Here is a 22606-nt window from a genome sequence, read left to right as displayed (position 1 = left end):
TGTGTAGCCGGTGAGTGCGGGTGTGAGGTCCTGTGTGTGCAGCCGGTGTGAGTGCGGGTGTGAGGTCCTGTGTGTGCAGCCGGTGAGTGCGGGTGCGAGGTCCTGTGTGTGCAGCCGGTGTGAGTGCGGGTGTGAGGTCCTGTGTGTGTAGCCGGTGAGTGCGGGTGTGAGGTCCTGTGTGTGTAGCCGGTGAGTGCGGGTGTGAGGTCCTGTGTGTGCAGCCGGTGTGAGTGCGGGTGTGAGGTCCTGTGTGTGTAGCCGGTGAGTGCGGGTGTGAGGTCCTGTGTGTGTAGCCGGTGAGTGCGGGTGTGAGGTCCTGTGTGTGCAGCCGGTGAGTGCGGGTGCGAGGTCCTGTGTGTGCAGCCGGTGTAGGTGAGGGGTCCTGTGTGTGCAGCCGGTGTGGGTGTGGGTGTGAGGTCCTGTGTGTGCAGCCGGTGTGGGTGTGGGTGTGAGGTCCTGTGTGTGTAGCCGGTGAGTGCGGGTGTGAGGTCCTGTGTGTGTAGCCAGTGAGTGCGGGTGTGAGGTCCTGTGTGTGCAGCCGGTGTAGGTGAGGGGTCCTGTGTGTGTAGCCGGTGTGGGTGTGGGTGTGAGGTCCTGTGTGTGCAGCCGGTGTGGGTGTGGGTGTGAGGTCCTGTGTGTGTAGCCGGTGAGTGCGGGTGTGAGGGCCTGTGTGTGCAGCCGGTGAGTGCGGGTGCGAGGTCCTGTGTGTGCAGCCGGTGTAGGTGAGGGGTCCTGTGTGTGAACTCGCAGGAGGGGAGTCACAGCCTCAGGAGACGCCGTCTGGATGCGGGCAGGCTCTGCTGCGCCAGGAACCTGGGGGGCCTGAGGGGTCCTGTGTGGCATCGGTGTGTCTCCGCTCCTTTGTGAACTCAGAAGGGCGGCTTCGTCTCCGCCCGCCTTTGCTTTCTCTGTTTCCTCATTATTTCCTGGGGGTTTTCAGCCACCAGTGAAACTTTGGTTTTGAACCTGTAGGATTTGCCTCAGCCTCCTGGGGGATGCCCCTCTGTGGAGGCGAGGTCCCCTGTCTGCAATCACGTTCTTGCCTGTATTTTATTACCCGTTTATGACAGTGAGCACCGTTAGAACCAGCTGACAGGGTTTGGAGTCGTGTTTCTCAGGATATTCCAGAGGCGCTCCTGCTCCATTCATCTCAGGACTTGGAGTATTTTCTCCAGCGGCTCATGGTAGACCAGCTGGATTCACAGGCAGTCGGAACTGCGAGAATGCATGTGCTGGTGGCCGTGGTCTGTGCACAGCATTTCCAGAGTGCTGGGTGACGCGGCCCCTGCGCCTCGAGGGTTACACTGCATCGGGAGATCGGGCAGCCCCAGGGAGGCCGGGCCTGGACGACCTTCTGGCTGACCTGGCTCCAAGGCCAGGTCTCCTCCTAGATGTTTAGGGATCACTTGGGTCTCGGGACGCGTGAGTCTCTGGCGTGATGTGGCAGCATCTCCTCCGTGGCCCGTTGCTAACAGCCTTTGCACCAAGCACGAGAAGAGAGTCATTTGCACCAGGAGCGTGTAACTGGGGCACTGTTGTGTTCTGGGTGGACGGCCCTGTGCCGTGGGGAACTATTGGTGTTTTCGGTGGACGGCCCCGTGCCGTGGGGAACTGTTGGTGTTTGGGTGGACGGCTCTGTGCCATGGGGAACTGTTGGTGTTTGGGTGGATGGCTCTGTGCCGTGGGGAACTGTTGGTGTTTTGGGTGGACGGCCCCGTGCCGTGGGAACTGTTGGTGTTTTGGGTGGACGGCCCTGTGCCGTGGGGAACTGTTGGTGTTTGGGTGGATGGCTCTGTGCCGTGGGGAACTGTTGGTGTTTTCGGTGGACGGCCCTGTGCCGTGGGAACTGTTGGTGTTTGGGTGGACGGCCCTGTGCCGTGGGGAACTGTTGGTGTTTGGGTGGGTGGCTCTGTGCCGTGGGGAACTGTTGGTGTTTCGGTGGACGGCTCTGTGCCGTGGGGAACTGTTGGTGTTTGGGTGGACGGCTCTGTGCCATGGGAACTGTTGGTGTTTGGGTGGACGGCTCTGTGCCGTGGGGAACTGTTGGTGTTTGGGTGGACGGCCCTGTGCCGTGGGGAACTGTTGGTGTTTGGGTGGATGGCTCTGTGCCGTGGGGAACTGTTGGTGTTTCGGTGGACGGCTCTGTGCCGTGGGGAACTGTTGGTGTTTGGGTGGACGGCTCTGTGCCGTGGGGAACTGTTGGTGTTTGGGTGGACGGCTCTGTGCCGTGGGGAACTGTTGGTGTTTGGGTGGACGGCCCTGTGCCGTGGGAACTGTTGGTGTTTGGGTGGACGGCTCTGTGCCGTGGGGAACTGTTGGTGTTTGGGTGGGTGGCTCTGTGCCGTGGGAACTGTTGGTGTTTGGGTGGGTGGCTCTGTGCCGTGGGGAACTGTTGGTGTTTTGGTGGACGGCTCTGTGCCGTGGGGAACTGTTGGTGTTTGGGTGGACGGCCCTGTGCCGTGGGGAACTGTTGGTGTTTGGGTGGACGGCCCTGTGCCGTGGGAACTGTTGGTGTTTGGGTGGACGGCTCTGTGCCATGGGGAACTGTTGGTGTTTTCGGTGGGCGGCTCTGTGCCGTGGGGAACTGTTGGTGTTTGGGTGGACGGCCCTGTGCCGTGGGAACTGTTGGTGTTTTTGGTGGACGGCCCTGTGCCGTGGGAACTGTTGGTGTTTTCGGTGGACAGCCCTGTGCCGTGGGGAACTGTTGGTGTTTTCGGTGGACGGCCCTGTGCCGTGGGGAACTGTTGGTGTTTGGGTGGACGGCCCTGTGCCGTGGGGAACTGTTGGTGTTTTTGGTGGACGGCCCTGTGCCGTGGGAACTGTTGGTGTTTTCGGTGGACAGCCCTGTGCCGTGGGGAACTGTTGGTGTTTTCGGTGGACGGCCCTGTGCCGTGGGGAACTGTTGGTGTTTGGGTGGACGGCCCTGTGCCGTGGGGAACTGTTGGTGTTTGGGTGGACGGCTCTGTGCCGTGGGGAACTGTTGGTGTTTGGGTGGACGGCTCTGTGCCGTGGGGAACTGTTGGTGTTTCGGTGGACGGCCCTGTGCCGTGGGAACTGTTGGTGTTTCGGTGGACGGCCCTGTGCCGTGGGAACTGTTGGTGTTTCGGTGGACGGCTCTGTGCCGTGGGAACTGTTGGTGTTTGGGTGGACGGCCCTGTGCCGTGGGAACTGTTGGTGTTTGGGGTGGACGGCTCTGTGCCGTGGGAACTGTTGGTGTTTTCGGTGGACGGCTCTGTGCCGTGGGGAACTGTTGGTGTTTGGGTGGACGGCCCTGTGCCGTGGGAACTGTTGGTGTTTGGGGTGGACGGCTCTGTGCCGTGGGAACTGTTGGTGTTTGGGGTGGACGGCCCTGTGCCGTGGGAACTGTTGGTGTTTGGGGTGGACAGCCCTGTGCCGTGGGAACTGTTGGTGTTTTCGGTGGACGGCCCTGTGCCGTGGGGAACTGTTGGTGTTTGGGTGGACGGCCCTGTGCCGTGGGGAACTGTTGGTGTTTCGGTGGACGGCCCTGTGCCGTGGGAACTGTTGGTGTTTTCGGTGGACGGCCCTGTGCCGTGGGAACTGTTGGTGTTTCGGTGGACGGCCCTGTGCCGTGGGAACTGTTGGTGTTTGGGTGGACGGCTCTGTGCCGTGGGAACTGTTGGTGTTTCGGTGGACGGCCCTGTGCCGTGGGGGACTGTTGGTGTTTGGGGTGGACGGCCCTGTGCCGTGGGGAGCTGTTGGTGTTTTGGGTGGACGGCTCTGTGCCGTGGGGCACCGTGGGCAGCGGGACACTGAACAGCAGGCACCCTGCTCTCTGCCCACCAGATGCCAGTGACACTGCCCTTAGTGACAACCAAACGTGCCCTGTGGAAGTGCCCTGGGAGAGACCCCGTTTCAGCCGTTGTCAGGGCCGGGCCCCCAGTAAGCACAGTGGGCATCTCTAGGACCCCTCCCGCCACCCCGTCACCATAGACTCATTCTCCCTGTGGTCGAAGTTTAAATCACATTGAATGTGTTTATTATTTGGGAGGGGTTAACGTCTGGTCGCCCGCCCTCCGCAGAACCTCCCGTTCCCTCTGAAGAGCCGTGGAGGCTGGAGGGAGCTGGAGGGCTCTCGAGGAGACTGGGCGAGGGGCGGACACCCTGGACGGCAGGGCCGGGCCTCCCTGGGCAGGTGGTGTCACCCGGGGAGTTTTGGAATCAGCCCGCAGAGCCCTGTCTCCTCCTTCCACCGCCCACAGAAGCCCGCTGGTGCCAGGGGCTCCTCCCGGCCAGGGGAATCGGGGGCTGCCTTGCTTGAGGATGGCAGCCTGGGCTTCTGTCATTCATAACCCACAGGAGTCCTCTTGAGGGAGGGGCATGGTGCCCTGGAGAGCCCTGGAGTTGAGGTTTCAGAGCCGACGCGAGGTGCTGTGTTGGCTGTCTGCGTCAGTCTGCCGGCTGTGAACACACCGCATGTTTTAGAGACACCGTCCGTGGGAAAAGTGCTCGTGAGAACTGTTACTTATTTGGCTATTAGGATGAAACCAGTTTACTTTTCTTTTAATTCATTTATTCATCCATGTATGCAACAAATAATTCGGCACTTACTGTATACCACAGACAGCTTTGTCTTTTTATATGAACGTCTCTGTGTATCAGAAAAAGAGAGAAAACACATTTCCTCTAAGAGACACAGAACAGGCACCTTTGGTGAAGGTAACTGAGCGAGCTGTGTGGGGTGCGGTGGAGAAGAAACGGCCGCTTGGGAGCTGGGGCAGCCCCGTCCCACTCAGCTGTGGGGCCGCAGGGAGAGGCTCGGTCTTGCTGCACGTGGCGCACACGGGAGGCCCCGGGCGACGTGGCCAGGCCGTGCCGTGGCAGCTCCAGCCCTCCTGGTCTGAGCAGCTCATTGGGTGTTGGTGCGTCCAGCAGGCTCCCTGGTGTTGCTGTCGTCATAGCAACCGGATGTTTCTCAGGATTTTTTTTTCTGTTTCAATGCTTTATTAACAGTTGGAAACAAAACCAACGCACTGGAGGTGATGGCATCAGAAGCCTGAGGCAGGGAAATGGGTTTGCATTTTGTCCCTCCTCTTTTTCTTTTTATTAAATGCATCATAGCAAAAGTAGATTAAAAAGAAAGGATCTCAGCCCCAGATGACAGCGAGCAGGGAGAAGGAGGTAAAGATGGCGCCATCGGGCGAGGAGGGAGGAACCTGGTGTGTTTTGGGGCCAGGGGACGGGGCATCGTCGGGCGGCGGGGGAGGAACCCGGTGCGTTGGTGCCAGCGCGGGAGGACCCGGCCTTTTCACGTCGTGTGGCGTCTGCCTTACAGGGAGTCTGGGGAAAGCCTGTGCGTTTCCGTCCTGCAGCGTCCACCTTCGGAAGACCCAGCTGCTACCGCTGTGATCTGAGGCCCTGTGGGAACAAATCGTAGCTCCGTGTTGTCCACAGACACCGTCTCCCACAGGACTTTCAAAAGCTTTTTTCTTTCTCCTTTTAAGAAACACAGGAACTTACAGCTAAGTATCTACACTCATTTGTTGCAAAAAACAAAGAATCCCAGAAAACAAAACAAAAACAAAAAACTCCCAAAAACAAAACCAAAAAAACCCCAAAACAATCCCAAGGGAAATATGGTCGGCGTCCGTTCACACCGTCGAGGTGTCGGGAGGAAAAGTCGGCAAAGTCGCGCTGCGTTGAGGGCAAGGACTTCTCTCTGCTACAGAAGCTGTCGGTTCCAAAACAACCGGGAGGCTGGAGGGGCCCCGTCCGACGCGCGGGCTGTGCTGAGGCTGCCCTCAAAATCAGGGCAGCCGCGGCGACCAGGAAGGCTGCGTCTGCTCCGGGAACCTCACCCGCCATCCCCCAGGCTCCCTTCCCTTTCTGGAGAAGCTCGCCAGCCGTGCTCTCCCCTTGGTGCCTGTGAACTCATCACACATCCTGCCTGTGTGTGCTGTGTGTGCTGCCTGTGTGTGCTGCCTGCGTGTTCTGTGTGTGTGCATGTGCTGCCTACGTGTGCTGCCTGCGTGTGCTGTGTGTGCTGCCTGCGTGTGCTGTGTGTGTGTGCATGTGCTGCCTACGTGTGCTGCCTGCGTGTGCTGTGTGTGCTGCCTGCGTGTGCTGTGTGTGCGTGTGCTGTGTGTGCGTGGGTGCTGCCTGCGTGTGCTGCCTGCATGTGCTGTGTGTGTGCATGCTGCCTGCGTGTGCTCTGTGTGTGTGTGCGTGTGCTGCCTGCGTGTGCTGTGTGTGTGTGCGTGTGCTGCCTGCGTGTGCTGTGTGTGCTGCCTGCGTGTGCTGTGTGTGTGTGCATGTGCTGCCTACGTGTGCTGCCTGCGTGTGCTGTGTGTGCTGCCTGCGTGTGCTGTGTGTGCGTGTGCTGTGTGTGCGTGGGTGCTGCCTGCGTGTGCTGTGTGTGCTGCCTGCGTGTGCTGCCTGCATGTGCTGTGTGTGTGTGTGTGTGCTGCCTGCGTGTGCTGTATGTGCATGTGCTATGTGTGCGTGTGCTGTGTGTGCGTGTGCTGTGTGTGCATGGGTGCTGCCTGCGTGTGCTGCCTGCATGTGCTGTGTGTGTGTGTGTGTGTGTGCTGCCTGCGTGTGCTGCCTGCGGGACCTTCACATCGGTGGGAGCCTTCAGAAAGCCTGTCTTTTGACATTTGATGACTGACCTGAGGCCTGGCCTGGAGCCGGGTGCCTCGTAGCAGCCTGGCTGTGTTCTCCCGTGCAGCGGGTGAAGAAGGTGCGTCCCGGGAGAGTCGCCGCGCTGAGGTGTTCTGAGGGTCCAGGCCCGTCAGGAAGTATTCATTTGTTTTTTCCCACCAACCGATTATCTTTGACGCTTCCTTAATGATTCCCCAAATAAAAATTTCCAGAACCTTTTGAATTAGAGCGTCTCAGAGCCAGACGAGCCTTCGAGAGCTGCCGTGTCGCTTGCTTTTGCAGTTCAGGAGTTTCAGGCCCAGAGAGGCAGACCGTGCGTCGGGGGCGCTGGCGGGAAATGGCCGCAAGCAGTGAGGCCCTGAGAGCCGCTCCATGTGGGCAGCAGCAGGTGCCGCTGGGAACGCCTGCCGGCACCTTGACCCCGAGATACACGCAGTGTGGACACGGGAGCCTTCGTCCAGACCCCGGGGCTCCGGCACCTCGACCCCGAGATACACGCAGTGTGGACACGGGAGCCTTCGTCCAGACCCCGGGGCTTCTGCTTCTTCGCCCAGTGCCTCAGGTTAATATGGTGGATGAAAAGTCTTTAAAAAGCTTCAAACTGAGTTTATCTCTGCCCTCTGGAGTTTCTGGCCTGCCAGTTTGCAAATTGGCGTCTTTGAAATGAGCCGACCGCCCACGTGGGCGATGACGTGTGTGCTTGCTGAGTTGACGCGAAGCTTTGGAAGGCGTAGAAGTGGGGATCTGAGAAACTTCGACTCTGCTCCTGTTTTTGATTTTGTTTCAACAAGAATAAGGTGATGTGGCCCCGAGTGGCACCAGCAGGAACTACGTGAGCCTTGGTGTGGTCTCAGTGTGTTGCCTGTGCCTACATCTGTCCTCTCGTCCTGCGCCCTCGAGACACCATGGCCAGGTGTCTTTAGAGCCAAATGACAGAGGTGGAGAAGGCCCTGGGGAGGCGCGAGTGTGTTTGAGACGTTTGTTTTACAAAATGGACTTAAACTGGGCATCTGCCGTCTGGATCGACAGCTGCCACTCTCCCTCCCGGCTCCCTCCCGATTCTCTGGTAAACTGGGCCGTTAGGCTTGCCGCTGGGGTGTGCTCCGAGCTGCCAGCAGAGCAGTCACAGCTGGGGTTCAGTTATGACCTCCAGATCGACCCCGGCAAACAAGGAGTCCGGCACCGCGGTCGTGAGTCCGGCGCCACGGTCGTGAGTCCGGCGCCGCGGGCGTGAGTCCAGCGCCGCGGGCGTGAGGAGTTCGGCGCCGCGGGCGTGAGGAGTCCGGCGCCGCGGTCGTGAGTCCGGCACCACGGGCGTTTTCTGCAGGGCCAGTCGGGAACCGGCTCGACTTCCTTCACGTGCATTCAGGTGGTGTCTCTGGGCTTGAGGGAGGGAGACGTGGACCCAGCTTAGGCCCCTCTGGGACGCTTCTCTTAACTGGCAATTCAAACAGCTGGAGTTCACAGTCAAATCATGTCCATGAGAAAGAGCTCTTTCCTTTAATTCTGGCGCCAACTTTGACCTAATATCATAACATAAAATTCAAAATAAAAAGGGACTCAGTGGATAAATGAATAAGCAAGACGAGGTCCCTCTGCACGATGGAAAGTTATTCAACCTGAAAAAAGAAGGGAATCCAGTCAGCGGCCACAGCAGGGCCACCCTGGAGGGCACTGGCTGAGCGGAGTGAGCCGGAAGGACACGTCCCGTGGATCCCGCTGACGTGAGGCCCAGAGCAGTCAGATCCAGAGACAACGTGGGGCGAGGGCCGCTGGAGACAGCAGGAGGGGATGGGAGCGGGTGTTGAACGGGGACCGAGTCTTCGTTTCGCACGATGAGAGCGTTCTGGAGAGGATGGTGGTGATGGTTGCACAACTCGGTGAACGTGGTTAATGCTACGGAACTGTGCACTCGAGCAGGTCTGAGATGGAAAATTGTATGTTAAAATAAAGGGACTAATGCGGGGAAAACAAAGTGAGACACAGGAATCCCGAGTCCCAGGCTGGCGGGTCCCTGCTTGCGCCACTTGCATTTCAGGGTGGCGTGCGTGTCCGTTGCCTTTTGGCGAGAGAATGTCCCGCGCGTGTACACGTGGTGTGCGCATCCACGTTTTGACTTGCGGTGGCAAAAAACCCAAGCCTTTGTAGAGAGTGGTGAATGCACACAAGCGGCGGCCGGCGTGCGGCTGTGAAGTAAACCTGCGGTTTGGAAGCGTGTCTGCGATGAGCAGGGGACCAGACGTTTCCACGCTGCTGATGACGTGTGTCGCTTTTACTTTTTAGGTGAAGCCAAAAACCTTCCCTCTTACCCGGGGCCAAGCAAGATGAGGGATTGCTACTGCACGGTGAACCTGGACCAGGAGGAGGTTTTCAGGACCAAGATTGTGGAGAAGTCACTCTGGTAAGGTCCTCTGCTGCTTTACCTGACACCCATGTGTTTTCTTTGATGTAGAGAATGTCCCGAGCGTGGACGTCACCTTCCCATGTTCCCGCAGGTAGAGAATGTCCCGAGCGTGGACGTCACCTTCCCATGTTCCCGCAGGTAGAGAATGTCCCGAGCGTGGACGTCACCTTCCCATGTTCCCGCAGGTAGAGAATGTCCCGAGCGTGGACGTCACCTTCCCATTTTCCGGCGGGTAGAGAATTTTTCTGTGTGTAGACAATGTCCTGAGCGTGGACGTCACCTTCCCATGTTCCCGCATGTAGATAGTGTCCCAGGCGTGTACATCCCCTTCCCATTTTCCCGCGGGTAGAGAATTTTTCTGTGTGTAGACAATGTCCTGAGCGTGTACGTCACCTTCCCACTTTTCTTGCTGCTTAGTTTGAGGAGGAGGAGGTGCTCCCTGGGGCTCTGGTGTGCAGGCAGCTGGGCTTCTGACCTTGGCGGTGCGCGGATGTGAACCGGTGTTGGCTTAATTGCTCCTGCTGTCCAGGAAGCGCACGTCGGTGGCGGCCCCCGCGTGGACTCGCAGGGCTGTCCAGGAGGTTTATGTCGGTGGCGGCCGCCGCGTGGACTCGCAGGGCTGTCCAGGAGGTTTATGTCGGTGGCGGCCGCCGCGTGGACTCGCAGGGCTGTCCAGGAAGTGTATGTCGGTGGCGGCCCCCGCGTGGACTCGCAGGGCTGTCCAGGAGGTTTATGTCGGTGGCGGCCCCCGCGTGGACTCGCAGGGCTGTCCAGGAAGTGTATGTCGGTGGCGGCCCCCGCGTGGACTCGCAGGGCTGTCCAGGAAGTGTATGTCGGTGGCGGCCGCTGCGTGGACTCGCGGGAGTGCTTTTTAATTAGAGATGAACTGGGAAGCTCGCACTCCACGAGAATACAAATTAAGGATTTCGAGAGGGGGAAATGCTGAGAAAGATTTTCCTTCCTGTGTACAGAAGATGGGTGTTAACTGAGGTACGAGGCCTAGAAAGTGTTTATTGATACGATTTGAGGAAGAGAGGAGTCAGCCAAGAAAAGCAAACTCTTGAAATCAACAAGTTTGCCGCTCAACTCGCGCATGTGCGGATGTGGGTGCCGACCCCGGGACGTCCAGGGCAGGGCCAGAACGTGTGTTTCTGAAGAGCTCCAGCGGGGCGCAGGCCGTGGTCGGAGGACCGCTGCAGTTGAACACCAGGACACGGTGTGTGGTGGGACGCACAGGGACAGGAAGCCACGGTTTATATCGGGGGCGGGAAGAGAGACGCCAGGGAGAGTGTGCCAGGCAGGGCCTCGGTGCTGCGGCCTCAGGGGAAGCGTGGGGCGGCCGCGTTACAAGGAGCGGCCTGGGGATCAGGGAAGACGTCCGCGCAGCTGTGACTCCACCGTTCAGTTCAGAACCACGGGTCGTGTGCTCTCATCAAAACAGCGCTTCTGATTTTGAGAACACGTTTAGCTGAAGAATCACATCCTTGCGTCTGGCTACTTCCAAGTGGGAATGAACCACCCGTTCTGACGACTGGGCGACTTCACCTATTAGAACACTGTGAGGGGCCTCCTGCCCCGGGGACTGGGACCATCTCACGCCGTCAGTCACAGTGCTTCGGCGTCAGTCCAAAAGGCTTCGGCGCAGCTGCCCGCCAGGCCGAGGAGTGAGAGTCGTTTGTGCTATGTTAGTGCACACTCCGGGTTCTTTGAAATAACTCGTCAAAAGGAACTGCAGGCTGAACGTTGTCAGGCGCCCAGTCCGGCTTTGTGAGAGTCTTGGGGGTTGCCCTGGCGATGACTGGGCATGGCCGTTCTTCGGAAGAAAACGGGAAGAGACATGACCGGGCCCTTCAGAAGCCCCTTTGGAGCGTCCCTGGATAAAAGTCGGTTCTGTGTTTAAATGGTCCATTGTTAGAGGCCCGTGGATTTTAGGCCGGAGGCCCGGAGAATTACTGGCAGTCTTTATCGGGCTGGGATCCTCTCAGACCTGCTAAATCAGAGCCAGTGGGAGGAGGACCTGTTTGGGAACCTCTCTTTCAGGTGAGGTTGAGAAATGGGGGCCCCTTGTCTTTCAGTTATTTCAGAAGAATTTAGAAATAGAAGTCATGGTTCTGGCCGGGTGTGGTGGTGCACACCTGTAATCCCAGCACTTTGGGAGGCTGAGCTGGGAGGATTGCTTGAGGCCAGGAGGTTGAGGCCGCAGTGAACCACAATTGCATCACTGCACTCCAGCCTGGGCCACAGAGCAAGACCTTGTCTCAAAAATCCCCAAACACACACACAACAAAACATGGTAGCAAAGAAAGAGAAACCCACGTGGGACAGTTCCGAGACAGTAAAACCGTGGCACCGTTCAGCGTGGGCGCTGGCAGCCCCGTCCACGTGTAAAACCGCGGCGCCGTTCAGCGTGGGCGCTGGCAGCCCCGTCCACGTGTAAAACCGCGGCGCCGTTCAGCGTGGGCGCTGGCAGCCCCGTCCACGTGTAAAACCGCGGCGCCGTTCAGCGTGGGCGCTGGCAGCCCCGTCCACGTGTAAAACCGCGGCGCCGTTCAGCGTGGGCGCTGGCAGCCCCGTCCACGTGTAAAACCGCCGCGGCGCCCCGTAAAACCGCAGCCGTTCAGCGTGGGCGCTGGCAGCCCCGTCCACGTGTAAAACCGCGGCGCCGTTCAGCGTGGGCGCTGGCAGCCCCGTCCACGTGTAAAACCGCGGCGCCGTTCAGCGTGGGCGCTGGCAGCCCCGTCCACGTGTAAAACCGTGGCGCCGTTCAGCGTGGATGCTGGCAGCCCCGTCCACTTGTAAAACCGTGGCGCCGTGTAGTGTGGACACTGGCAGCCCTGTCCACTTGGAAGGCTGTGCGGGCTGGCCACAGGCTGCCCCTGTAGTGTGAGGACAAAGTGCATCAACCCACCCCATACGAAAAGTTGGCAGGAAATGTACTTGAACCCAAAACCTGGATCTCTCATAAGTTTGCAGCTGGAATCCACACGGCATCTGTGGTCAGAAGCCCTCAGTCTGTGCATGTGCATTAACGTGGTCCCGTGTTAGTCATTGGTCAGCATCCACCTGAGAGGCAAGTGTCAGGCAGGGCTGCCCTGCGTGCCAGGGAGTTTAGCCCTGGCCACCGCCTGCTCTTTGCTCCATGGTGGCACCCACTTTGGGGCCAGTCTCCCGAGTCTCCCAGCCCCTGAGTCCCCCTCCCCCCAGTCTCCTGGCCCCCAAGTCTCCCAGCCCCCGAGTCTCCCAGCCCCCCAAATCTCCCAGCCCCTGAGTCCCCCTCCCCCCAGTCTCCTGGCCCCCGAGTCTCCCGGCCCCCGAGTCTCCCAGCCCCTGAGTCCCCTGGCCCCCCGAGTCTCCTGCCCCCTTAGTCTCCCAGCCCCCCGAGTCTCCCACCCCCCAGTCTCCCAGCCTCTGAGTCTCCCAGTCCCTGAGTCTCTTAGCCCTCCGAGTCTCCCATCCCCCAGTCTCCCAGCCCCAAGTCTCCCAGCCCTGAATCTCCCGGCCCCCAGTGTGCTGCTTCCTCCAAGGTCAGTGTCACCTTTAAGGTCTGATGGTTCATTTAGCAAAGTCGCTGTGGAAAGAAAAAGAGCCCACGGCTGCATCTCTGAGCTCCGAAGGGCCCCAGGGTGCTCTGTGGCCGCTGGGTCTGCAGCCTGGCAGGAGCCCCTTCTCATGGTCCCTGGGGAGAAGCACTTGGGTCAAGTTTGATTTGCTGTTGCTCAATATCGCAGTCTGACTCAGCAGGAAGCTGCAAATGGAATGTGTGAGGAAGGAAAGGCGGAACTCAGCCTCTCTTCTTCCCTCTTTCCCACTAAGGAGGTTACAGACCCAGCTCCACTGCAGGCCTGTGTCCCCCAAGCCACCTCCCTGCGTGTGGCCCCCGCGTCCGAGGCCCTGCAGTCTGTAGGGCCTCTAGCGGGTGCTGAGCCGACGTCTAGGCAGAGCGTCCTCCTCTGTCTTCCCCTTTTTCTCTAGTTTTCAGATGGAGGTTGGGAGGCAGCATCTGTCACAGGCGTAACTTCAGAACATGTCGAAGTGGACACGTTTCGGAGGACGAGCCCTTTCTCTCTGGCCTTGGCAGTTTCTGTCCCACTAGAAAAATGTTTTCCTGAGGTTGAGAGTGAGCTTTGTTCACAATCCATACCTTTCAGAGCATCATTTTTAATCATTTAAAGGGCAGCCACTATTTGTTTCCTTATTTACTTAAACGAAAAGCTCCCTGAAATTGGATTGGCAGGACTGGGGCTTGGGGACCAGCTTCCCACCCTGGACCTCCCCTGGGCCGGCACCCCCGACCCTCAAACAAGGAGATGACACCACTCCCCAAGGCTGCCCCGCGGTGGAGATTGCCGTCTCGTCCAGCAGAAAGGAGCAGTTGGCCAAGTCACACACAACAGAACCTCAGTCTCTCCCTGCTGGGTCAGTCTGTCATTTGTAAGAATATTCGGTGAGCGTCATGTCCCCGTTTCCTTCTGTCCACGTGAGGACGTGAAATGTTGTCTGTCCTGCCTGCATCTTCTGCGCCCACGTGGCTGACCTCCCCAAACCCTCATCCACACAGACAGTCCTGGCTCAGGGAGGCGCTGCCTCGGGGTTCTGGGTCTGACCCCGCCCCCTGCCGCGGGGTTGAGTCTGGGCAGAGCCCCCTGCCCCACGCGGAGCCCTGCCCCCCTTTCTGCGGTGTCGCCCCCGCGTCCTTTGCAGGGTTCATTTGCATATGCCTATCTCGTGGAGAAGGGGCTGTGGCCACAACAGGAAGAAACTTCAGGCGTGGTCGGTTTCGGTGCCGCCTCTTCTACCCAGAGATGCCACGGCCTGAGCTTTTGCTCTGAAAGCTGGTTATGCGTTAGGTTACAAAGCTGTGTCTAGGAAAAGTTATTTTGCTTAAAAAATCATGACTGCCCCCAAAATGATCTGGATTTGCAGACAGAACCGTCAACGGGGTGGCGCTTTCTGGGAAGTGGAATCATGGGGGATTCTTGTTCTTTTGTCTGTGTATTTTACATACAATTAGACGTTACAAGTCAAGGAACAGACAGATCTTCTAGTGCAGAGCAAGGAGAGCTGGGTCTTCCCAGCAGACGGGACATCACCAGGGACCCTCCCTCTGTGGCCCTGCGGGGCAGGCTCTGCGCTCGTCTGGGTGGAAGCCGTCCCGTCCCGTCCCGTGTGCACACAGCGGGTGTTTGTGAAACACAGGAAGGTTTCTTTCTGTTCATACCGCAAGAAGTAATCACCCCCAAAATGGTACTTTTGTGTAGTAGAAATGAATAAACCAAGAAATACCTCCACAGCTCCACCAAATTTTTCAGGAGGGAGAAGTTATTTGGGGTTAGAAACCGAAAGGGGCAGGAGGAAGTTGGTGGTTTGGGAGACAGACTGTTCATTCTCTCAGATGCTTTTAATAAAAACCAAGTTGTTGGCTTAGGAAACACCAACTTTGACATTTGGAGACTTATGAGAAGTCACATTTCCCCTGAACATTTATTTTCACTCTTTCTCAAGTCAGAGCTTAAACAAAAACCTGCTTGACACGACTGGAGGCTCCTTGAAGCCCAGAACATCCCAGAACTGCTGGAGTAGGGGACCCATCAGCCCTGGGGTGCCGCAGGTGGGGACCCATCAGCCCTGGGGTGCCGCAGGTGGGGGCCCATCAGCCCTGGGGTGCCGCAGGTGGGGGCCCATCAGCCCTGGGGTGCCGCAGGTGGGGGCCCATCAGCCCTGGGGTGCCGCAGGTGGGGGCCCATCAGCCCTGGGGTGCCGCAGGTGGGGGCCCATCAGCCCTGGGGTGCCGCAGGTGGGGGCCCATCAGCCCTGGGGTGCCGCAGGTGGGGGCCCATCAGCCCTGGGGTGCCGCAGGTGGGGGCCCATCAGCCCTGGGGTGCCGCAGGTGGGGGCCCATCAGCCCTGGGGTGCCGCAGGTGGGGGCCCATCAGCCCTGGGGTGCCGCAGGTGGGGGCCCATCAGCCCTGGGGTGCCGCAGGTGGGGGCCCATCAGCCCTGGGGTGCCGCAGGTGGAGGCCCGTCCTCAGCCCCCGGGGCGCCCCAGGTCAGGGATCTGTTCTCAGTCCTGGACTGCTGGCCCCAAGTCTCCCAGCAGGTCAGAGCCCCGGTCCTGTCTGTGTGACCCCCAAGACTGGCCCAGCATCTCCACCTCTGCCCACGTGTGTGTCCTTCTGTGTCGTGCTGGCTCACAGGAGCCTGTGTCAGAATGATGCAGGGGGTTCTCTCAGCCTCACAGGAACTCAGCTGGCACAGGAGCCTGTGTCAGATGCAGGGGGTTCTCTCAGCCTCACAGGAACTCAGCCGGCGGAGAGCATGAGGTTGCTTGTATTCTGCGAGTACTGAGCGCCTACTGCATGTGGCAGGCTGCCCCAGGCCCAGGCCCACACCTGGCAGGGGCTCATCGGCTGCCTGTGCCTGCAGGAGCCTCCTGGCCCTGAGGTGTGGCTGGGCCACTGCAGGGAGAGGCTGGGTCTGTCACGAGGGGGCTGCACTGACGATCCATGAGGAGCAAAGGCCAGGTCCCCTCTTCTCCCTCCTCTGCCGGCCTCGTCTCGCCCGGCTGCCTCCTGCTTAGCCGCTGGCCCCCCTGGAGAGCACCTTTTTCCGCCAGGGCCTCACTGAAGGTTTGGGATTTGAGGTGTCTCAGTTGCTGCAGGGGACCCGGTGTCTGGCTGTGCCTCGTCCTGACAGTCAAACATCGTGGCCGGGCCCTAAAGACCCAGCCGATTCTCATTTGTTTGTAAGGATGGTGGTTCTTTTCTGGGGGGTGTGGGGTGGGAGAGAGGAAAGAGCCTCATGTGCAGGAGAGGCAGGAGCCAAGGCCACAGTGTTCCGGGTGCCGTGTGCAGTGGCGTGTGGCCTGCCTGGCAACCACAGAGCCCATGAGCCGAGGGGCAGCTCCTCGGTGCCCCGAACAGAGGGGGAGACTGAGGCGTGGGGAGGTGAGGCGGCTCACCACAGCCGCTGCAGCTGTGAGTCTCAGCCCAGCCCGCCTGCTTTCCTCACTGAGTCGCTGGGTTCAGTTTGAAGACTCACAGCTCTATTTGCCAACATTTCGAAATAAACAACTCCACCCAGCCTGAACCACAGGAGGCTGCAACTCAGTGTGTGAGGCTTCCACTGAGACCACGGCAGGTGGGCTGTGAGCTGACCACAGACCCCCATCCTCCAGCCTCTGGCCTGTGGGAGCCGGGCTTGTGGCCCTGCAGTGCTGGGTGGTAGGTGGGCTGTGACCTGACCACGGGCCCCCATCCTCCAGCCTCTGGCCTGTGGGAGCCGGGCTTGTGGCCCTGCAGTGCTGGGTGGTGGGTGGGCTGTGACCTGACCACGGGCCCCCATCCTCCAGCCTCTGGCCTGTGGGAGCCAGGCTTGTGGCCCTGCAGTGCTCGGTGGTAGGTGGGCTGTGACCTGACCACGGGCCCCCATCCTCCAGCCTCTGGCCTGTGGGAGCCGGGCTTGTGGCCCTGCAGTGCTCGGTGGTGGGTGGGCTGTGACCTGACCACGGGCCCCCATCCTCCAGCCTCTGGCCTGTGGGAGCCAGGCTTGTGGCCCTGCAGTGCTGGGTGGTGGGTGGGCTGTGACCTGACCACGGGCCCCCATCCTCCAGCCTCTGGCCTGTGGGAGCCGGGCTTGTGGCCCTGCAGTGCTGGGTGGTGGGTGGGCTGTGACTGACCGCGGACCCCTCCCTCCAGCCTGTGGGAGCCGGGCTTGGGGCCCTGCACGGCCGAGTGCCTCCGATGGGGGTTCTTCCTCCTGTCCTTTGCGGAGATGGAGCATTTTCCCTGGCGGAGTTGCCTCTTCTCTGTGGGGCGCCTCTGAGAATGAGTCAGGCCGTGACTCAGGAGCCACAGAGCTCAGCCCAGAGGCTGGCTTGGGAGCCCCAGGGCTGCTCTGCAGACCCCGTTTGGGCTTTGGTTCCTCTTCACACAGCCTTTACCCTCTACCCTGAGGCTGGGGCAGCCCTGGCAGCTCCCGGCTCCCCCCAGGGTTTGAGAAATGGGCCCGCAGCAGTGGCAGAGCACGGAGCTGGAAACCAGGTTTATGTTCTCATGATCATGCGATGGGAGCAGCCGCAGGCGGGATGGGGCCTCGCCGGCCTCGCGCAGATGCTGGGAAGTGACTCAGGGAGGAGAAGGCGGGGTTTCTCCGCTGGTCCCCGCTGAGCCCCATCTCCGGGCTCCGGGAAGAGAAGGAATTCGGTTCCGACGGTTTCCCCTTGTCACAGCCAGAACTTAAAGGTCAACTCTGTTTTCTGCAAGAGGTTTTTTCTTTTTCCCCCGTGAAAGTTTGCTTGATTCTGTGAAACTTCATTTGCGTTTCTTCCAGAAATGCCTGAGGGGAGGAGGCCGCCCGGGTCTCGCCCCAGAGGGAGAGGCTGCTGCCCACGTTCGGCAGGATTTCGGGCGAGCCTGGTCCTCTCAGGCCGCACTTTTTCTTTATTTGAAAGGAGGGTTCCAGAGCCCCCCAGCAGTGAGTGGGGGCCGCCTGGCCCAGGCCTTTATCCCGCATCTGACTGCGCTGACCTCGGCCCGAGACAAAGCCGGCCTGTCCGAGAGACACCCTGAGATTAAGCTGCTAATGGGAAGGGGGGCGCCTGGCGGCAGTGTGGCCCCTTTGAGTCTGTCAGAAAGAAGAGATTGTCCGGCACAGGCCACCGAACAGGATGGGGGATGGGAGGGATGCCCTAGCATTCAGCCGGTTTCGTTTCTTTTGGATACGCTTTAAACTCTGCTGCCTGGGAAGAAAACACAAACCTTCCTGCTGATGAAAGACGATGGGTGCCCCCACCCTGAGACCCGTGGACAGCGGGGCAGCGGGGGGCTGTCCGTGGGCCTGGGCCTTGCACCTGGGAGTGCTGGTGCTGTGTGGAGGGAACCCACCCTGTCCTCAGGCTGAGCTGGGGTCCCCACAACAGCATGGGGCGGAAGCTGCTGTCCTCAGACTCCACGGGGCCTCCAGTGATGGCACTGTGGCCACTTCCTGCTGGGCCACGTGGGTTCTGGGTGGGGCTGGGAGGACGTGGGGCATCGGCCATTTTGCCCATGAGATGAGGTGGTCGAGGTGGACGTGGCCGGCCTCGCAGCCTCTGCTCCTGCAGGTCCTGGGACGCTGCGTCCGTCTGCTGCAGCTCATTTCAGAGTTGGTCGATCACATGTCCATCCTCACCCACTGGTGACAAAGTTGACAAATTTGTGTTTTTTTTTAGTTGAAAAAAGATCCTCCTTAAATGTTGTGAAATAATCTGTCCACACATTCAGCAGTGCTAATAGAAAACAGGCCCAGAGCAGTTCAAGAGAAAAGGAGATTTAAAACTGCTCATAAAAAGATGGACATTCCACCTCACCAATGAGCCAAACATTTCAAATTTAAGCAAGTTTTTGCCACCAGTTTAGCAAACTGTAAAAATATTTATAAGACAGCGTATGCCGGGGGCGGATGCTGGTCCAGACTCCCTGGAGGGTTCCGTGGCTTTGTGTTTCGAAGGCCTAAGGACGGTGCACGTCCTTGGAGGAATTTATCCCCCGGGGACAATCAGCCGATGCACAGATCTCCGCCCCCAGGGTGCTCACCCCGGCTGCTCCCACCACACAGCATGGGGACGGCGGGGGGACCTGGCGCTGCTGGCCACGCACACACGTGCCGTCTGACCCCAGCGTTTTATCAGCTCCTTGGAAAGTGGCCCGTGGCCTGATGTGAAAGGAGAAAGCTGACTGTCACAGGGAACATAACCTCACTTTTATTTTTAAAAATGTACCCGTATTTCCATTTCACGTCTTCTCTATTTATAACATAAATGTTTACTGTTTTTTTAATATATTTGTATTATAATACAATGAGTTATTATAGTATGAATATACTTACATTTATATTATAAATATCATATTTGTTATAAATATAATACAAATATATTTATATTTTGTATATTTCAAACTTATAACATTTATATATTTTATTCTATTTTATATCTTTGGAGGAAAAAACTCCAGGAGGATGTTTCCTGGAATGTTAATTCCAGATTTCACTTTCTGATTTTTTTACGTATTTAAAATTTTGTTTCTTTAAAAATAGCTTTATTGAGGTGTAATTCAAACACCATACAATTCACCCATTTTAAAATGTACAATTCAGTGGTTTTTAGTATATTTGCAGAGTTGCACAACCTGCCACAGTCAATTTTAGAACATTTTCATCTCCCTAAAAGGACACCCGTGCCCTGTAATCCTCCGGTTTCCGGCCTGCAGCCTCTCCCGGGGCGGCAGATGCGGGTCCGCGTTCTGTCGCCAGCTGTGCCTCTCCTGGGCATTCCGTGCCAGTGGAAGCACCTGACCCGTGGCCTCTGTGCGTGGCCTGTCGGTCAGCACCACATGTGGACGCCTGTGGTGTGGGGCCGGGGTCCAGGTGTCCTTTCACCTCCAGGGCTGAGCACCGTTCTGCTGTTGCTCCCTTAGCAGCCGAGACCCACCTGCTTGTTTCCACTTTTTGGCCGTTATGACTGAGGCTGTGAGCAGGTGCGTCCGAGTCTGCACGCGGACGTGGGCCGTGAGCAGGTGCGTCCGAGTCTGCACGCGGACGTGGGCCGTGAGCAGGTGCGTCCGAGTCTGCATGCGGGCGTGGGCCGTGAGCAGGGGCGTCCGAGTCTGCGTGCGGGCGTGGGCCGTGAGCAGGTGCGTCCGAGTCTGCGTGGGGACGTGGGCTGCCGTGTCTCTTGCTGCACACCTGGGGCTGGAACCGCTGGGTCCCGTGGCGACTGTGTGTTGAATGTCGGGGAACCGCCAGCCTGTTTTCCATGGTGGCTGTGGCCACTTGACCTTCCCACAGGTTGTGTGTTTGGATTCGCGTCTCCACCTCCCTACCCTTGTTACTGTCTCTGATCACAGCCGTCCTGGTGGGTCTGATTTTCTTTGTACAATGCAAGCCCCCTCCTCAATGAATTTTCACTTTAAAGAAAAGCAGTTTGTTGTTTTTAATTGAAACGAAAGGAAGCATTGTTTCCTATGTATGTGTTCTTTTCTAAAGCAAACAAAATTAAAATCATGTAAAAAAAAAAAAACCCACAGGAAAATTCTAAAAACTTGCACATAAATGGAATTACGAATCACCTCATCGTGGAAAATCCTGTCTCGCTGGATGTAGGTTATAGATGTCAGGTTAGGCACAGTGGAGAGGGAGACGGGGCCTGCAGACTCCAGACGTGGTCCAGGATGGCGCCAGCCTGACCCCCGCCTTTGCTGCCCACCGTGGGATCTGAAGACCCCGCCCACCACGTCCCCTGAGCTGGCCTGACCTCGCCGTCCTCCCGCCCGACCCCTGCGCCGTGCGCTCTGTGCAGACACCTCCCCTGTTGAGTCTGAGATGGAGTTACCACCTCCAGCGCAGGTGACGGCTGAATCCCACTGCCGCCGCAGTGGACAGGGCACCAGAAGCCCTCTGGAGAGAAGGCAGCCTGCCACGCTTTGTGACGAGCAGTTCGCTTAAGGATTGTGTTAGACTCTGTGGCTAGTGGAGATTTCAAGGCTCCTCCCCTCCCCTCCCCTCCCTTTCCCTCCCCTCCCCTCCCTCCCCTCCCCTCCCCTGCCCTTCTTCCTTTCCTCCCTCTTTCATCTTGCTCTGTTGCCCAGGCTCGAGTGCAATGGTGCAGTCTTGGTTCACTGCAACCTCCACCTCCTGGGTTCAAGCGATTCTCCTGCCTCAGCCTTCTGAGTAGCTGGGATTACAGGTGCGCGCCACCACACCCAGCTAATTTTTTTTTTTTTTTTTTTGTACTTTTAGTAGAGATGGGGTTTCACCATGTTGGCCAGGATGGTCTCAATCTCTTGACCTCATGATCTGCCGCCTCAGCCTCCCACAGGGTTCCTCTTTCATAACCCATCATCCTTGAAGAGCCGTTCTCTGAGGTGGGCCTGGGCGCCTGGGGTTTTTAGAAACCTTTCCAGGCAACCATAGTTTGCAGTTCTAAGAGGAAAAACACAGAGACCTAAACAAGCCTCATGCATTGAGAGCGTGTCCCCGGCCTTGGTGGGGGGTAGAGAAGGGAGAACTGAATTGGGTTTTGATGTGGCTGTTTCTGTGGCATTCCCTCGAAATATTTGCCACTGGAAAAATGAAAAAACTCTAAGCGCTTTTAAGTGAGTAATTTTTGTGCGAGGTCTCGGGAAGAAGAAACGTCTCCATGTGCAGTGCCCAGGCTCCGTCTGCCGGCTGTGGGGGTGGCAGAGCCTGGCCAGCGGCTTCCTGAGGGCCCAGCCTCCTGCTCTTCACAGGGAGCCTCAGGGAAGGCGGGGCCTCTGCCTCCCTTTCAAGCGGCTGGACTTGAGCTGACCACTGACACCACAGCAGCTCCAGGCTGGCGAGGCACAGCGCTGGGGGAACAGTTCTGCCCCGAGCTCAGGCGGGTGTGGCTCCAGCTGCCTCCTGCCCGCCGCTTGCCTCGCTGTAAGCGGAGCGGAACGGGGCGTGTGTGGTCCTGGCCCTTCGCGTCTCCACAGGCCCCTCACCTCCTGCAGGAGCCCCTCTGGCTTCCCGGCAGTCTCGGCTCTGCCAGAACTGAATTTCTGTGGTCCCTATGAGGACAACCAGGATCTGCTCGGCACTGTGGCCTCTCGGGCTGGACCGCTGCCCCCTGCCTGCGGAAAGCCCCACCTGTGGAGGCTCGGGTGACCTTCCCTTCCTGGTCTGCTGTGCCCAGGCCTGAGCAGCTCCCGGCTGCTGAGCTGAGACAGGCGATTCCTCCCTGCACGCCCACCTACCCGTCCATGCATCCGTCCGTCCAGTGCCTTGCACGGGGCCTGTACATTCCCAGCCGCTGTGGCGAAATGTCTGCTCCGTACCACGTGGCCTCAGCTGCACCCTGACCCCTGACCTCAGCTCCCAGCATCCTCCTGTCCTGCCCTGCCCGGGCCACACCAGCCTCCTCCTTGCTCCTACGTCTTCACCACACACAAGCCCTGCTGCCTCGAGGCTTTGCACCTGGTGTCCCTCTGCCTGGACCCCTCCCGCTGTCTCCTCACCGTCCACGGCCTCATTCATGCGCTCACTCGTCCTCCCGCGGTCTCCTCACCGTCCACGGCCCCGTTCAAGCGCTCACTCGTCCGTAAGCCTCCCTGGCCCCGAGCGAGGCCGCAGTGCCGCCCCCGCCAGCCTTGCGCGTTGGACGTTTGTGGTTCTGTGCGCTCTTTGGCTCCCCGGGACCGGGACTTTGCTTCATTGGCTGCTGTTCCCACAGTGTGGAACGGGGACGCGCAGCTGAAACAGTCGTGGGGAGACAGCACCGTGGCTTCTGTGTCCGGTGAGCCACGCCTGGCCGGGGCCGAAGGCATCGAAGGTGCCCCCAGTTGCTTGCGCCTGGCGTGTGGGAGGCCCCGCCATGTGTTTGTCTCACTGTGTAGGGCAGAGGAAGAAACCTCTGAGCCAGGCAGTGGCGTGGCCTGGGGAGGCCGCTTTGGGGGCAGAGCCACTGCCTTCCCCAGTCGAGCGCCCCCTGTGCTCGCAGGCCACACTGCGAGAGGGCGGTGTCCTGAGGCTGAGAGATGAGGGAACTGGCCTCTGGCAAGGCAGCGTTGAAACGTGGACGTCCCTGGAAGA

The 22606-nt window shown here is 58.9% G+C and overlaps 1 protein-coding gene across 6 annotated transcripts in view; it reads left to right on the top strand.

Annotated features, from left to right (window-relative positions):
• Nucleotides 1-22606, top strand: part of RASA3 (RAS p21 protein activator 3) — a 135038-nt gene that overhangs the window by 42364 nt on the left and 70068 nt on the right. For 4 of the 6 annotated variants that reach the window (XM_050767002.1, XM_050767007.1, XM_050767006.1 and 1 more), the window contains exon 2: nt 8902-9019. In XM_050767002.1, coding sequence (XP_050622959.1) covers nt 8902-9019 — 118 coding nt within the window. Of the gene's footprint in view, nt 1-8901; nt 9020-9054; nt 9208-22606 lie in introns of those variants that run through there. The other 2 variants (XM_050767004.1, XM_050767008.1) reach the window with 2 other exon arrangements.

This window comes from Macaca thibetana, chromosome 17 (genome assembly GCF_024542745.1).
Source record: "Macaca thibetana thibetana isolate TM-01 chromosome 17, ASM2454274v1, whole genome shotgun sequence".
Classification (NCBI taxonomy): Eukaryota; Metazoa; Chordata; class Mammalia; order Primates; family Cercopithecidae; genus Macaca; species Macaca thibetana.
The sequence above is the reverse complement of the archived record's forward strand: the minus strand, read 5'-3'. Positions and strand labels throughout refer to the sequence as shown.